The following is an 18,877-nucleotide window of genomic DNA, read 5'->3' on the forward strand; positions in this document are numbered from 1 at the left end:
GTTCAGATTTGGACAAGCTGAATCTTAGATTATTAAAAGACATCTAAGCAGAGATTTCTAGTAGACAGGCATTAATCTGTCTGAATCCCAGGGGGAAGACCCTAGGCTGTAGATATACATTTAGCCATTATTTCTTAGCATCTCAGGGATGTCAATAGCAGGATTACTCAGGAAGAATGGAGACTATCAGAGAGCTGTTGATTAACCCTAGGCAAATAACAAGAGTTAAAGGAACAGCTGAAGATGAAGAATAATAATGACAGATAAGAAGAAGTAGCCAGTCTGATACTACAATATGAAGGAGAGCGTCCTTACCAATAGCAAAACAAACTCACAGTCTCCTTGCTTTTGGTTCAAAGCCCTTCAAGATCTGGCCCCAGGCGGTAAATCTAGCATTAGCCATCTTTGCTCCTCATCTTCCTTGACCTATTTTGGCTCACTGGAGATCATCCTGCACATTCCTACATTGTTATGTTTCCATTCCTCTCTCATATTCTCACTGGAGTGCACTTTTCTTCCATTCTTTTCCTCTCCATGCCTACCTAACTCATCCTGCAGAATTCTCTTCTAATGCTTCTACTGCCATGAAATCTTATTTCCCTTCCCTTAACATGGAAGTATCATCATCCAGCCTCACCTCCAATTAGTATTCAGATTGCAACTTCCTTATGACACTTAGCACATTCTGGTGTGCGCCATAGTTATTTATGCAGATTGCCCCCCTTAGGCAAGAGCATAAACTCCTGAAGACTAAAGAACCCATTTTCCCAACTTAATCTCCACAGTGTACTGCTTTGAAAACAGCAAGTGCTTAATAATTTTTTGTTAAATGATCACATATATTACACTAAATAATAAAGCTAAGATCTTTGAATCTTCTGACAAGGCAAAGGATCTCAGTTGAGGCTAACTTGGAAATATGAATTATGAAGGCTTTTTTCTGGAGGTTCTGAGACGTCTAGGCGCATATTGGCCAGGTGATGGAAAAGCATTTCATAAAAGTGCATTCATGATACAGGGGAAGAAAGGAGAAACATAGCACTAAGTGTATTTGTTTCAAAAATTGCTAAAATTATATTCTTCATGTTATTCTCACGCAAAAATAGTAAACCCTTACTTCCTTTTCACCTTCTGCTTTTATAATTTTCAAAGTTAATCTCATGCAATAGTCATGTAAAGGACAAGTACCGCTTAAACACAAACACAATGTATTTTTATTTATCCAAAGGCAGATATAAGATGCTATTTTGGCAGTTTCTCAAATATGTCCTGAAAATAATCCTAAGCCTTTCCAATTTATTTTAGTGTATTAAAGTAGAGCAACCTAGTGGGGCTGTTCATTTAAATAGAATAGGGTTAAATGATAACTTGACTTATCTTTTAAATGACAAAAAATAAAGAAATTGCAAGACCTTTTCACACATTAGATATGTATTGTCATTTATCATCTAGATATCAGGCTAGCAGTGCGAAGTAATAAAACATATCATCGAAAAATGTGCTATAGGTCTGAATCACTCTTTCATTCCACCTCCCAGCTAACTGTAGTATTAAATCAAACAAGCAGAACATTTCCTTAGGCAGCCATTGCCTTTTAATTTCCTGAAGAACCTTAAAATATCATTCATTACAAGTACTACACATATTTGGTTTTTAAAAGTCTCATAAATCAATAGCAGGCTGACTGTAATAATTATTACAAGTTAGTGCATAATTTTCGTGCTGAAGGCTGCATGCAGAACTTTAGCATATGCAAACGAGGCAATTCAAACTGTGTATAGATATTAATATGAAGAAGCAGGTAACGAGGTGCAGGCTATGAATTATGCATCAAGAGTGGCTGATCTTCAATGAGGAAAATGAATTCAGCATGTAATCTAATTAGTGATGGAAGTCTATTACATCTAACTGCAAAAGCAACCGTCCTTGAAACAAATTTATTTACAGTCCATGTTACCACTTGAAACAACTTTGAAATGATGTGTAAGACAACAGCTTAATTGTAAAAATTTTTTGTTTGTTTGTTTCAGTTCTAGACCTGGAAGGCCTCCTAAGAGGACTCAAAGTGTCACCTCCCCAGAGAACTCTCATATCATGCCACATTCTGTCCCTGGCCTCATGTCTCCTGGGATAATCCCACCAACAGGTAAGAATACTATCCATTTATGCCAAAAACACTAAAAATCAGCTGATGCCATAGCTTTTATATATGTATATGTATGTTTACATGGATATTTATACCCATCAGTTGCGCTTTGTGCACCTTAACATAATGTTACCGATGAGAATTTCTCGCAAAACTGCGTTGTGGTTATCATCATTTCTTTATTTAAAATAAAATGAAAGAGGCTGAATTGAGCACAGTGCTAGGAGTGATTCTAACTAATCCTCTCACTAATTTCAAACAAATTATTATCCCTATTTTCCTGGTAGGTAATTGAAGCTAGGAGAGAATCAAGTGACTCTCCCAAGGTCAATTAGCTTGTAACTGTTAGTGGTTATTCAAATCCAGGTCTCTGGATTCTAAATTTGTGTTTTCATTCATAAGAACTCTGAAATAGATTGAAATGCATCCAAACAATACAGTAACTATGTCAATAAAATATCTCCTATTTTTTCAAACTATAGTATGAATACATTCCCATTAGAAACATCTGAAAGATGTTCATTTCCAGAATTTTAAAAATATGCAAGAAAAAAGAATAGTCTTGACTGTGTAAGTTCCATACCACAAACAACTTTAATAATGCACTAGATATAAAAATAACTCATTTGGTTCTACCCCTTGGATATGTTCACTGAGTCTTTTATTTACTTACACATGTTTGCCCACTTCCCATGTTTCATCTAGACCGATGAGCAAATTAAAATAATAATGATGATGAGTTTATTTGCATTCATTCTTACCATCACGGGAGTTTAGTGAAGAGGTATAATATAAACACAATTGCCATGTAACACAAACTGATACAGGAAGGATAATCTGCCAAGATGAGGAGAGGGTCTTCCTCTTTTCTCTGAATTCCCGTATCAGTGTTTTCTTTTTATTTTGTAACATTTCTTTCTCGATGCTATGTTACCATCATGGATAATCTGATTTCATATTTCAAATTTGGTAGAAAGCTCTTTGAAAGCATGACTATTTTGATTCACCTTTATTTTTGTGAGAACATCTGAACAGTTCTTTCACCTTTGTGGACATTTATCAAACATCTGTTGAGTTGAATTTAAACTATTTGTTCATTTTATATATTTAATCTTTTTCCAGTAAGGTACCATGGTGTATACTTAACAGCAAATTTTTAAAAGTGCCATGGAGAGTTGTATTTTTATGCGAATTTTGCAGATGAAAAATTGAGACATAGAAAAATGAAATCAATAGCTGAAAATGACCCAATTACAGAATGAGTATCATCATTTCCATTTGTTTAATTAGTCTGTTTCTCAAGTGATTGAATCATACTGGCTGAAATTCTAATTCCAAATTTGAGATTCAGAAAAGAAATAGGCAGTGTTTTGTTAAATTTAACTGTTTTTATTTAACTAGATAAAATTCCCTGATCCGATAATTTGGTGATCTTTTGGTACCTTATAGGCTAGATGTAACTAAAATCTTAACTGTTCATGTTTTATGCTTGAAAGACTCAGTTGTGCTAGAAGAAAGAATTGTTGACTTAATTAACTTCTCAATGAACTGTGTTATGGGGATTTTAAAAAATCATTTTAATAATCATTGTTCTGTATTTGAAAAGTTTGCATTGCAGTTATCTTATGGGTGAAAAGTATTTTAGGTTGTATTCATATAAGATAGGGAAGATCTGGTTCCAAATCATCTGTCAACATTTAATCTTTTAAGGGGAAGACAATAAATAGTTCATTACCAAAGTGTGAAGAAATAAGATGATTTTATCACAATCTAAGTAAGCAACACCTGACGTAGTTAACACCATCGTGTAGCTTTAGGGTAAGTAAAATTTCTAAATGATGATCATATGCCAGAACTGAAAATCAAAATATTAAGTTATTTTCCATAGACCCCTTTCTGAAATATATTACATACTTCCCTGGCTTGGTGAAGAGAGACACCAAAGATAATTTAACTTGACTCATTGTTATGGACATTCATTTTTGAAGTAGGATCAATGTCATGTATTTCAGTTGCTGTGATGTTCTTCTCAAACATGTTTTTCGTCTGTTTGTTTGTTTACTTTTGTTCTGCCTAGTATGTCATGAACCCAGAGACCAGAATTTCTTTCAAGTTTATTAAGCATTATATTGAAAAAGACCTTGAAGAGTCATGTTCTAGAAAAGGATGAGGAAATAAAGGCTCATCAAGAGGATAAAATGGATTGAAAAGTAGGTTTTGAACAGCTCAGTGCTCTACAGGCCCAGAGAATGACTTTAAGACATGGGGAGCATGACCTTACTATTACCTATTTCACTTACTTTCTTTTTTATTTGTTTGTTTCAAGTTTTTATTTAAATTTTAGTTAGTTTACATATAGTGTAATATGAGTTTCAGGAGTAGAATTTGTGTGTCATCACTTACCTATAACAACCAGTGCTCACCACAAGTGCCCCCCTTAATACCCATCACCCCTTTAGCCCATCCCCCCACCCACCTCTCCTTCAGCAACCCTCAGTTTTTTCTCATAGTTAAAAGTCTCTTATGGCTTGCGTCCCTCTCTCTTTTTTTTTTCCTTTCTCCTACGTTGATCTGTTTGTTTCTTGAATTCCATGTATATTTCACTTAATTTCAACTTTCATAGATTGTCCAAAGTTTTATACCTGCCAGGAATTTGACTATTGCTCATGAATGGTGTTACCTTAATATATTTGATGTGATTGCTTTTTCTGTATAAAATTTTTCTAGATGGAGAAGTTTAGAATTTAGTTGAACACTCTCCATCCCTTGGATTATTTACTCACTTTAAACATTAACTGGAAATCTGATGGTCTTAAAGAAATCTTACAGTTCTCAAAAGAGTGTAACACTTTTCTCCCAAGGAGAACTTAGTATATTCAGGGAATATGTTTTACTATGAATATACAGAATTTTGTGTCCCAGGACTTTATTTATACTTGCTACTTTCTTTTCTATGTTTATTACTTTCTTTAAAAAAAAACAACAACATTTTTTTACTTCCTAAAATAGGGAATGTGAGGTGTGTTAGTTATTTTTTAAAACTTAATGAAGAAATTATATTATCAGTATTGTTGATATTAAGCAAACTAGTTTGATGATGTTTCTACTATGTTTTTAACCTGTGGGTTTGGAATTTTAAAAATTTATTTCCAAGAGTCTATAGTTATATCAGTATCTTTAAAAGTCTTGGAAATCATGTTTCTCAAACAACAAAACAAACAAACAAGCATTTAATCCTCAAGAAAACAAAGAAAGAAAAGAAACAACCCTTGCCCCTAAAGTCTCAAAACCTTTCTAAGATGTAAATTGTAACCTACCTGTGAACATTGACCTGTACTTTTGGACTCCCAGTATTACCATTTGAAAAGTATAAACAATGCAAATTTACCTTTGAACACAGATTGCCAAAATTGGTCCTATGAAAAAGAAAATTTATTAATTTTGACAAATTTATAAAAATCTATCAATTTGTTCCTAATCATTCCCTCATGTCTTCTTTTCAACAATTGAACATTGGAATTAAATGATAATCTTTCCTGGAAACAAGTTTTCTCAGGGAAAAAACAAAAAGACTATCTTAATGTTTAAAAAAAAAGTATTTTCCCAGCCCTAAAATTATGTACTTAGGTGTCTATTATTAAAAGAAAAACTTTGAGATTGCTTATCAAGTTTTTGTTATTTTGGTTGCTTGAGTGGGCTTGTGTGTAACCCTAGAAGGGGGCGTGGGCAGATGGTGATAATTTCCAAAATTTATGGTTGTCACAGGATGCCATGGCAACCAGAAGTGGAAGTTAATGAAAGAAAGAAGGTTCTTTGTAGAGTCTTATAACGCAATGCCCCCTATAGTGCTCTCTACATTTATTTGGACTGAGTACATGTCATAAATCATTTTTGATAACAAATACCAGTTTGGAATAAATTTATCCTAGCAACAGAGTTCCAATAACATTCATACTTTTTATAGAATTGTGTGTATTTTGCAATTAAGGAAAGAGTTATTTAGGAATTCTAAATATTCCCCTCTTGTGCCAGGAGTGCAATTTGGCTAGTGTATTTGGCCAACTTCCTGATTTTATCTTTAGGGCAGAATGCAAACTAGTTTTGAAATACAATTTTATATAAGTAGTAAGAAGTAACTTGGTAAGTCTCAAATATTTACATTTGATTTATAAAAAAACAATTTAAATATACGCAAATTGAATGAATGATTTATAGTTTTGCTTCTTGAACATATCTTTTCTCTCACTGTGACCTTGTAGGCACATAACCAATATGCATTCAAGATAAAGAAAGCAATTGTAAATACACATGCATTATGCTTAAAAGGTAAGAAATTCTAAGCGCAATTTTATCATTTTGGAAAAAATATTACATCAGGACAATGTCAATCCAGAGTTAATCCCATTGAAACATTCTTTTCTTAAAAAACAAAAAAAAATGATAGGAAATTATTCTCATTTGTATTTATAATTCAAAGTAGTATATTCAAAGTTTATATATTTTTATTTTTCTGGCTAAGTGCTACTAAGAACCAGCAACATTTGAACTACCTCTTTTCGCAATATCAGCATTTGTAACATTTTAAATGCATTAAACATTTCCACTTCTGGGGAGAAAGCTCATAGTGTGGAAATGTGCCTTGTATGTTGAGAAGTTTATTAAAACAAATACGTTGTATTCCCTGGGGAGACTCACAAATGAGGATAACAGAAAAATGTACAAGTAAAACAGCCATGAGTGGATTGATTGTCTTCACTAATAAATTAAACATAACAATCTATTGAATGCTTTACTCAAAGAGTCAATCTGATATCAAAGATTTAAACCATTAATGTTATGTAGAATGTGTATGTATGCATTTTCATACATTCATATGTGCTGAACATTTGTGAAGTTTAATCACTAGACGTTTTGAGGGTAGTGCATTTAACTTACCAGTATTTAATGCATGTCCCCTTTATGTTTTTCTTGAAGGGAAAAGGAAAATATCTTCTTTTTCTTTTTTCCTTTTTGAAAAGCCAACTTAAACATTAGACTTCATCATATGACTTACTTCGTTTTAAAACTTTTACTGGATACTGTGTTAGTTACCTGTGGCTGCTGTAACAAAATACCCCATTCTTGGTGACTTAAATAAATGAAAATTTATTCTATCATAATTCTGTAGAAGTCCAAATTGGTATCAGTCAGCCAAATCAAGGAGTCAGCAGGGCCACACTGCCTCCGGCGGCTCTTGGGGATCCTTTGTTCCTTGACTCTGAGTTTCTAGTAACTGCCAGCATTTCTTCTTGGTTTGTGGTTCCCTCACTCAGATTTCTGCCTTTTCCCTGTGTGTGTGTGTGAGCACACGCACGTGTGCATGCAGGCACGGGTGGATGAAATTTCCCTCTGCCTCTCTTGTAAGGACATTTGTGATCGTATTTAGAGCTCATTAGATAATCCAGGAAAATATTCTCTTCTTGAGATTTAACATAATCACATCTGCAAAATATGTTTTTCCGTATAAAGTGGCATTCATAGGTTCCCTACATTAGAATATAGACATAATTTGGGGGTCATATTAACTTGCCACATCTGGCAAGTCGCTCAGCAAGGTACTCTGAGGGGCTGAAGTGTGGTGTTGTAGACATGCATTTGGGAGATTTTTGTGATTTTTTTTCACTGTGGTATCCCAGTATGTAGAGTACTGCTTGCCACAGAGCAGATACTGAAAATAAATATTTGTTCAGTGAATATGGCTAATATATGTTTAGTAAAGGAGTTCTGAGAGGAATTATTACGCTTCCAATTTACAAATTTAAATAGTGGTGTTATATAATGTAGTTTAAAAATCCTATTAAGCATGGTTAGGCTCCAGATTAAAGACTCAGAGGGTAGACCCTAAAGGAGGTATACTAAGTAAATTTGTCTATAGGTTATAATGGCTATATTTAAGTATTATCATCAACACTTGATGAAATTTGTATCTCCAGATTGATACTCTAGAGAAGCAATATTTGTGGGAATAAAATGGCAACATAGAACTCATTAGTCTTTAAAATGCCTGCATATGATATACTATATTATACTGTTCTAAAGGATTGGAATCCTCCCTGTGCCCGCAGTATCTTGATATAGAATTAATTTAATACATAGATGAATAAAATATAGCTCATAATGTAACTAAATGTACATACAGCTTTGGTATGAGGAACTATATAATATATATATTTACTTTATTAAATATGTAATATGTATTAGAATCGAGCATTTCGGTCCAATCACAATATGCCCCAGGTCTATTACTTGTGTAATAGAAATTCATAAATGTCATTTTTTCTAAGCTTTTAGAGCAAAGATCTGTTATTTTTAGATTTAATTAAGTAACCACATATTACTAGACTTCTGGACCAGCCTCCCATCTACTTAATTTAGAAGAAAATTACAGTCCTTTCTTCCCTAATTTGTTTCTCTCTTCCGAGTTTCTATTGAGTTCTGTGTTCTTACAGGCCTACACTGGGCCATAGTACGCATTATAATCTACTTACACTTCTCTCTCAGTAGATTTGAAGTAATGAAGTTGCTAATATTCTTAATTGACTAATTGCAAGGTATTATTTGCTTCTTTTTTAGTAATATGATACCACCTTTGACAAAAGAGAAGTTTATTAACATTAAGAAAAGCAAATCAGATTTGAGTCAACTTTTGATTATGACAGTGGGTGCTGTGTGGATTATTTGGGGCTTTGTGGACTCAGACAGTGTTTTAATCCCTTGGTTATACAGTATGACATGTCTTTTATTGTTTGCTGCAATTTCTTGCCCAGTAGGAGGTGCTGTTACTATCCTGGGTCCCTCCTTAATCAAGAAAACTAAGAAATAAAAATAGTGTTCATTCAGGAAAAACAACCAATTCTGCTATAGATATACTTTGAATATTCCTCACGCTGCTGTAGAACGAAGTCATGGAAAGCAAGATAAACAATTATTTGTTCAGTCTCCTTCCCTGTCTTTGATAGACTTTCCTTTCTGAGGCTAATGTCAAAGCTTTAACTCCTTCCCTTAATGATGTGCTCCTGGTTTGTTACTAAGAATTTAACCATATCATTTTGGAGTTTTAAAATATTTTCTGCATGCATTTTGGGGATAAGTTTTACAACTCCATACTCTTCTTTTAAAGAAGTAGAATTGCTTATTGAAAGTATTGACAGGATCAAACATTTTAAGAGAACTTGGCAAATATCAGAAAGACAGCAGTATTAATAAAGTGCTATATCCAGTCTCCTAAAACATTCATTGCCCTGGTCGTGAATGAACTTAAGATCTGATTTGAAAACATTCTGCATGATAAACACCTAAGGATTTTATTTGGTTATGTAATCATATAACCAGCATTGTGATAAAACTTCTGACAGCACTAATATAAACCTAAGCTTAACTGAATAGGGATATATAGTTCAGATAGAGGGGAAACGACAAGACTATTTTACTCAATGCTTCAGATGACATCTGGGATATTATGTTCAGGCATGACACCACAATTTTTAATAGGATCTTGACAAACTGGTAAGCGTTATGAGAATAGATGCTAGGGATTTGGAAATGTTGATGATGTTTAGTCTTAAGAAGACTTACAGAGAATCCGAACGTGGATGATAGACTCACACGGTGCTCTTCAAAAGACAAAAATCTACCTGATGGACAGTAATTACAGAGAGGTCTGCATTGGCTTCCATAAAAAAGAGCCTTACTACATGGAGAGCTATCTAAGAGTAGAACCTATTACTCATAAAGCCTTACCTTTCCCTACTGACAGAAGAGTTCAAGCAGAAAGATGGATGAAAAGTTGTTAGCCATAGTTTTTATAATTAATTTTTATAGGCCATATTGTTCATGGTACAAAAGAGTAATAGTTTAAAAAAGAAATTATCTCCCTCCCTGACCTCAGCCATCCATTTCCTAACTTAGTAATCACTGTTAGGGAAATTTGAAGGTAATTTTGCATTGGAGGGAGGTAGATCAAATCAGATTGTCTCATTTCCTTCTAATTATAAAACTTGATGATTCTATTTCATTTTACTTTGAATTATTCTTCCAAACTTGACATGGAGCCTTTCTAGTTAAAAGATACCTATCCTTCTGGGTCTATATTCTTATATACTTTTATTGTTTTATAAAAACTACTTTTGAGATGAATGTTTCATATTTATAGCCCATCACACTCTGTTACATGTTCATTTATGGATGGAGTAGTTAATTCATGGGTAGAACTATGACTAGAGTAAGCTAGCAAACACTTTTTTTCAGTTGAAAGAAAATTTTAAATGTTTTCTCCTTTGTTCTCTTTGCCCTACTTTCACAAGTACTCCATGAAGGGGTACATAGCTTCAAAATTAATAGAGGAGGAAATGGCAATCCTATAGCTATGGTAGGATTTGGAGCCAGGAGTAGAAAAAATAGTATTATTTTAAACAGTAAAGATCATCACAAATGATAGTAGAAAGACATGAACTCTTAAAACAATTTAAATGAAAGACTTTGACCTTTACCATAAATTACTTTGATTTGACTTTCCAATTTAAAAAATAAAGTCCCCAAGAGAGGAGTCAGTTCTTAAAAATCATAGGAATCTTCCAACCACACTACTTTTTAAATATGTAATAAAGTCAAATGTTTTGATCCTTCATTCCTTCATTGATATAAAATAATTTATTATACTGAAATTATTTTTCTCATTGAATTACCATGAATATCAAATGATACAATTTATAGTAAACTCTGAAAATGTAGTTAGAGAAAGATAAAGTATTATTATTGTAATTGAACCAGCTGATCCAGGTGTTATTGATTGTTACTGCTGACTTTTTAAAAAATTTTTTTTATTTTTTAGAGAGAGAGAGCACACACAAGTGGTGGCTGGGGTGGGGGAGGAGCAGACGGAGAGGGAGAGAGAATCTTAAGCAAGACCCATGCCCAGCGCAGAGCCCGACACGGGGCCCGATCTCATGACCCTGAGATCATGACCTGAGCAGAAATCAAGAGTCAGTCGCTTAACTGACTGAGCCACCCAGATGCCCCTTATTGCTGACTTTCTATGCTCATATCAACACCACTGGATTCTAAGAAAAAAAAAATGATAACTTTAAAAAATGTAGAGTTTAGGCTTAGAAAGTCTCAGTTTGGCAAATTATTCAAATTCATATAAATGTCTCCATAGAGTACACTAAAATTTGTTATTACATGTTTACTTTTCAGGACTTAATGACAACGAGTTCTTTTTATAAATTTTCATCTGTGAGCAGAAATAAGCTTTATGAATATGAAATGTCATTGCTACTGTTCTATGTTTAAACTGTCATATTTTGCTTTCAGAAATATGCATACCACAAATGGTAGTAGACCTTAAAAATGGAGATTGCTTTGAATTGATTACAGCTGTATGCTGTGCTATTTAATTGTTGGAAATGAATTGACATATACTGTAAAGTAAACAATGAAGCTGGTTTTCAAAATGATAAAACAGTAACCTAATTCAATAAATTGGATCAGATTACACAAACACTTTTGCACTTCATTAAGGAAGTAGTCAGTATAATTAATGTGAGAGCTTTTTATCATGTTCACTTGTTGATATATGGCTAAGGATATAAACACAGTAGACTAAACTCTTTCAAAATCTTTGTGCATTTTACATTTTAACTAAAGCTGCCAGAAGCCTGATTCCTAGAGAAGACCATCATGGATTTAATTCTTTTATCTTTGTTGGTATTGGAATACAATGAGTAGGTTTTGATTCTTTTTAAAGGACATGTAATTTCCAAACAGCATGGTATTATGATGTGGCTCCTCCTAACGTAGAACTGAAGAGTCTGGCTTTCATTCTCTTCCACACTTGCTAGCAGTGTGACCTTGACTAACACTATCTGGCCTTATTTGTCCTATTATCACAAGGTAGGTACTGGTACCGCAGACGTCATTTTAGAAGAGAAAAAAAAATGCTTAGAGACTTGTTCAAAGTTTCATTATTATGTGATAGAGTTAGTTTTCACTTAAAATTTTCTGACTCCAGTTTCCTGGTTATTTTCCTACATCAAGCTGCCTTCTGAAATACTGTATCATCCATAAACTAAACATCGTAGGATCTGCCATATCTTCTACTTGATAGAACTTTGTGAAGAGGCTAATGTGGCACCAAGTGCTTTGCAAAGTCTTATGTAGCAAGATGTCATCTGATGTTTAGTTTTATTATGATGATTTTCAAAACAGGACTTATGCCTTGTTCCAAATAGAATACCAGTTGTATTTCTCTCTGAGCCTAACAGTTCTGGGAGTAATGGGCCCTTTCCCGTATTTATGGCAACAGATTATAATAATTTCCTCAGTTTTTTTAAAAAAATTGTCTTTGTGTCTTCCAATTAGCTCAAATAAAAATATTTTTCTCCCAATAAAATCCTCTTATGTCAATGATTACTCTTTGATCATCATGATATATAGAATTTTATGATTCATATGTAGTTCACTGAAATGCCTCCTATGTCCGTCCTTTGAGGGAATACCATTTTATCAAACATATTCCCATGAGTTTTCATTTAAGAAATGCAATGCTATGTGGAAAGACTATTTTTTGAAATAGGTATTGTCTAATGATTTGAATCTGCTTCCTGGGAGATAAGGATATGACTTAAACAGTGTTAAGTTTTTAAGGATTAAAAGGGGTATATAAAACTCTTTGTCTATTCCATAGTGCTATGAAATTGTAAGTTGCTATTTTGGGTTAGACTTACAAAGGTGATGCTATATCACGAATAGTCTCTTTAAACATGTATACTATTCAATATTAAAATCAAATGTTTGATCCTTTAGTAATGCATGATTCTCCAGAAGTCAATTTTTGAGGTGTTCTTTTCTCTATTAAAACATCTAGCTGGAAATTATTTTCTAAATGTGAAAATGTAGCAACGTGAAGGTTTTTAAAATTTCCTCTTCTATTTGAATACCTTCTTTCATCTTTGAAAGCAGGAAATGCCCTTTGTATTATCTATTATCTTATATCACTTAACGAAATCCTTCTAGGGAATTATATTCGGGGGACGGCTTTTAGAAGAATAACATGGAACCATGTTGATTCAGATGAATATAACTGCAAACATCTCAAATTTCAAGAACATTAATTTCTTAATAATACAATGTAACAATATTTTGAAGTTATTTGAGCATGAGATTCATCTCATCAAATATAACCTTTAGGTTACTTATTGAATAAATTACATTTAAGGATAGCATTCCAAGAGAACCCGTTACCATATGACCTGTCCATATGAGTTGTCTTTTTGATTTATAACGGCAATTGCTTTCTCGGCATGGATTTCATGACATAATAATATTCTATGAATTTTTGAAATTACAGTGAGCTTCACATCAATCATCTATAATAAAATACTGCATGTATCAATGAGAGAGGACTATTGGAAGGTAAACATCTTGGAACTATGAACTTCCCCGAAATGCCAATATTGTTATTTTAATGAAACAGGCAGGCTGCTGCTTTTGAAATTCTCTAAATTGATCATAAAAGTGGTCAGCATCATCCCTCCCATTAGTGCACTATCTCATATTCTCAACAGTAATATTCATTTTCCCTTGAATGTGTCAACTGTCCATCCAGCTAATTTTGCCTAGACTGCTGTTGTTCTTGGCCTGAATTCAAGGAAATCTATTGCTTCTGGGGTTCCTAGGCATTAATGTCTAGAATTTCAGGATTATAATTAAACACATGTGACATGGACTACCATTATCTGTCCATGTTTCTTTTATCCGTTAGAATCAGAGATATTTAAAGTGAGATCTTAGCAATGTAAAGAATTGATTGTGCTGCTCGGCTGTTTCTTTAGTGTGTCTTCACAAAATAATATTGAATATTTTGAGTTACAGTCTTCTATATATTGAGTTATAGTCTTCTACAAGTAAATATTTATTCCCATTCTATTTGAAAAAAAAAAATCTGTAACTAGAATTTGCCATCAGCAGCTACTTCATTTTTTACTTAATCTCACTTAGTTTTGTTCCTAAAGCACCCCATTAATAAGCATGTGTAATTCTTCACTAATTTGACATATTTTTATGTCATCTTTTCGTTACTGATCATTACATTTTCAACTGATTTCTTATTTCCTCTATAAGTTAGCATGGATTTCTTAAAGTGAAATGTGTACTTGTTAAGTGACACATTTGGAAATCCTATGAATACATTCAAAGAGAGCTTTACTTTTTAGAAAACATTTTTAAAAGCTTATTCTAATTTATCTTAATCATGTGGCTTAGAAGAGTCATGGCCATATTGCAGATGTAAAACACACACAAAAAGAATATTTTTGTATGTGAAAAAATATATGAAATTTGCTTCAAAATAGTTGCTTGAATTTATCTACATGGTGCTTCTTGTTACATATTTCTTTTATAGGTATAATTCTAGTTAAAATGTAGATTTACTCTAGGTCTTTGTGCATATTATCCAATCCAATAGGAAAAAAAAATCCAACTTCAAATACATATACATTTTACTGACAAATTTCAACTTTTTTATACATGGAATCAATATATATGTCTATAATTTTCACTATTGTATCTTCAGTTACTATCTCAGTATCTGGTCAAAACATTGTTAAGGTAAAAATAATTTAATAAATCAGTATAGTTAATTGGTTAAAATAAGGAGGAGTGCAAACACTTACTAAGTAACTACTACATGGTAGGACCTTTGCTAATTCCTAAATATGTAATTTATTTCTCTTGTCAAATTATGAAGGAAGTATTCTTTATCCCATTTTCCATATAAATAAACTAAGGCACACATAATTTAAATAACTTGCTCAAATTGAAGAGAAGAGTCCACTTGGGGATTGAACTCAGCAGTGGATAATTATAAACTCTATTTTCATTATTCTGTCCATACTATTTCCAGGGAATGCAATAATGTCTTTAGATACCACCTATATTTTGAGCACAGTTGAAACAAGATGAATTGAAATAAAGTTATTTTTTTAAGGATAGACCAAATCTTTACAGAACACTTCAAATTTTCATTAACATGCTTAATTTGAAAACATTTTCACAACACAGCGCAGCACAATAATTTCTCATGTCCAACATATTGGACATAAATCAAGTTCTTGTAGGCATTCTACTTACTAGTCTATGTTATAGTATTGCCTTTGATGAAATTTCTCTGCTAATACTGGGTGGAAGCTTAAGTACTATTTAAAAAATAGTTATGGGGCACCTGGGTGGCTCAGTTGGTTAAGCCTCCGACTCTTGATTTCGGCTCAAGTCATGATCTCAGGGTTGTGAGATCAAGCCCTACATCCACGCTGAGCATGGAACCTGCTTAAGAGTCTCTCTCCCTCTCCCTCTGCCTCTTGTTTCTCCCTCTCTCTCTCCCTCAAAAAATAAATAAGTAAATTTAATAAAAATAAAAATATATTTTAAAGAGTTGAGATATTCAGGGACATGATTTGGAAGGTCCCTAAAGGAGGCAGCAAAAAAGTAGAGTAAGAGATGTTGAAAATTATATTTCAAAACTCATGATCAAACTTAATTGCTTCATAAGCCACAATGTTTGGATTTTAATTCAAACATAATTACGACCAATAATTAGAACTTAGCTACCCCTTTATTAAGTGTTTGTGGAAAACCTATTAATCCTTTTTTTTTTACATTGAACTTTGCTAAATAATATATGTTAACTGGCTAATAAGTTGTATACACTATTAAAGTCATTTCTAAACTTTATAAATACTTAAGCACAGTCTAGTTTACCTGAAAGTACCAAGCATACTATTTTACCCTAAATAATTGGAAAAAATAATCTCTTAACTTTTAGTAATCATTCACTCTGCTGAGTCTTCATTTGCCTTATTCTTTATTTATAGTAAATCTCTGTGTTATTGCTTGTTTGTGTAGTTGATAAATCACCTAGTTGAAGTAATGTAACAATTGGCATCCAAGGGCAGTTTAGTGTAGACTCTGACTCCAAGAATTATAGAAATACTTTTCACTGTATTTTATCAAACACGGAACTGTTTGATATAATTGGCAAAATTGTTGAAGCTTTATTTCCAATAATTCAATTCTTAAGTTATTATTGTAACATTTTGGAAAGTATAATTCCACTATGTCATGTGACGTGTATTACCTTTTTGTTTGCTATTACTGAGTCCTTGCTCACCTACCTACTAAATATGTACCAGAATACCCTATGTTTTGCTACTTTTCAAAATGCAGTGAACTAGTTATTTAGAAATGTACTGTAACCATCTCAGAATTATTTTAAAGCAAATATGATGAATTCACGATTCCATCATTAATATCACTCCAAGTTTCATATCAATCTAGTTTCTGATTCTTTCTTTTTCCTCTTTGCATTGTATCCATAATAATTGTGGGAACTTGAATTTTTACAATTTCACTTTAAGATCTCAGTGAACAAAGAATAGAAATCATTCCAATAATTTAGGGCTATTAAGTATTTCAATTTTACATTTATTTTGTTATTCTGCTTTATCCTGTTTCAAAGGGGGGGAAGTTGTTTCTGAAATTCACAAAAGTTTAGTCTTCATAGAAAAATGAAACTACAGAATTTTTTATTTTACACTGAACGTCAAAATCCAGAAAGATTTGAATATTAGGACCTTGACTTGACTCACCTCTGCTTAATTTTGACAGTTGTCTTAAAGTGAATTTAGTGTTTAATGAAATTTTCTGGACTGATAACTCAAGACCTGAAGGGAACAATTCTAGTAGTGAGAAAGTAATTTTCTGGCCTAATTACACCTTCGACCTCACTACAAAGTCTGTCAACAAAAGTGCCAGGTTTGATCATGATTTTTTTTGACGTGTATTCACCAATCTACTTCACACAGGAGACTTTTAACAATAGCATTTGGTATTTGCAACCTACCTAAGATTTTACATCTGGGAATCAAACCTCAATGTACTGTTGCCAATAAGCAATTCACTTAAATCCCTTTCAGATTTGAAAAATTATGTGAGTACTAATGAACTTTATGTATTCCTGTCTTTGGAAATCTGCATGGCTATATTATTTGAGATGACCATGCAAATCATGTCAAGTATTAACAAATGAATGATGAATTGGTTTAAAAAAAAATGAACAACTAAAGTCTCTGAAATCTCTATTTCTTATCTATATTCACTCTAAAAGCCCAGTAGAATTTGAGAATCTATAGAACTGTGCTCTAAATTGAGGGGGCAGGGGTCCTTGATTAACCTAACCACTAAATATATTTATGACATTGGCAATATCCTTAAATTTCTGAACCTCCATTTCCCTGCATTTCAATAACATAATTTCAATAACATAATAAAACTAAACATAATTGTTGAGTTTTTAACCCTTGAATCCTTTATCCAATAACCCTCGGACTAGAGACATTTAACCTCTGCGTTAATCTGTCCATGTTTTTTCGTATGAACTCAAGTCTGATTCCCAAACTTGCATTGTTAGCCTCTCAATCTAGTTTTTGCTTTCTCCTCTTCCTTTTCTCCCTTTTCTTTCTTTTCTTTTTAAAGATTTTATTTATTTGAGAGAGAGAGAGCACAAGCAGGGAGAGGAGCAGAGGGAAAGGAACAAGCAGACTCCCTGCTGAGCGGGGGAGCCCAATGCAGGACCCCCAAAATCAGGACCTGAGTTGAAGTCACACTCAACCGACAGAGTCACCCAGGTGCCCCTCCCTTTTCTTTCTTAAGTTTTACTTAAAACAGTTTAAATGTCAAGATTATTAATAAAACCTTGTGTTTAGCAGAGGCTAAAATCTGATTAGAGAAACAAAGTAGCAAAAGACAACTGATTAATGTTCTTGAATTATTGTTTCTGCTGTTTCTGATTTTAATTCTGCCATCCACTTTTCTCCGTTGGAGAGGTTACATACGCGCGCGCGCACACACACACACACACTCACAGAGATCGCTAATTTCTAAAGGATATATAGTCATTAAATAAAGTATCTTAAACACACTGCTAATCTAAAGTAAATTTTTGTTATATTTGTTATCATAAAACATACTCATAACTGTATCAGAAGTCATTTGTGTAATGTATACTTTAGAAATGATCATTAATATATTCAACAGATATTTATCATAAATTTTAGGAGTAACAAAGATGAATGATATTGCCACTAAACAAACTGTAATTGAAGGTTCAAAGTGCTAATTACCAGAAGAGCTATACAAAAGTATTACAGGTTTTCTAAAAAGGAAGAAGAAGCCAGAGGTTGAAGGGGTGATCATTGTCATCATTGTGGAAAGTGGCTTTGATCTGACTCAAAAATTCATTTGTATAACACAAGTCTTGTGAAAAATAAATTCAATAGCATTTTTTGTGTGTGTGAAAAAATAAAGATGGGGTTTTACATTGTTCATAAAGAATGATGTGACTGAAGATTCAAGTCAATCATTGGCTGATTAATGAGTGTAATTTTCAGATCGTTAGAGTATTAGTAATTGTTATCTATTGGGATTTATTATATTTTAGTTACCAAGTCCTTTTACATATATTAGTTTATTTAATCTCTATAATATGTCTTTAGGTAGTTATTATGGTTTCCATTTTACAGATGAGTAAATTTTGCACTGATTTTTCTTGCTCTAGACCGTTAACCTGACTGCTAAGCCTGTCTCCTAAATCAGTTATGCAACAGCCTCGGGTGCTTATCAGCAGCATTGTGTCCATTT

At 32.9% G+C, this 18,877-nt stretch overlaps 1 protein-coding gene across 2 annotated transcripts in view; it reads left to right on the plus strand.

The window, feature by feature from the left end:
• Positions 1-18,877, plus strand: part of DACH1 (dachshund family transcription factor 1) — a 411,845-nt gene that overhangs the window by 174,583 nt on the left and 218,385 nt on the right. For both annotated transcript variants that reach the window (XM_026493390.4, XM_044381855.3), the window contains exon 2: positions 2,031-2,146. In XM_026493390.4, the coding sequence (XP_026349175.2) occupies positions 2,031-2,146 (116 nt within the window). The remainder of the gene's footprint in view (positions 1-2,030; positions 2,147-18,877) is intronic.

This window comes from Ursus arctos, unplaced genomic scaffold (genome assembly GCF_023065955.2).
Source record: "Ursus arctos isolate Adak ecotype North America unplaced genomic scaffold, UrsArc2.0 scaffold_10, whole genome shotgun sequence".
Lineage (NCBI taxonomy): Eukaryota > Metazoa > Chordata > Mammalia > Carnivora > Ursidae > Ursus > Ursus arctos.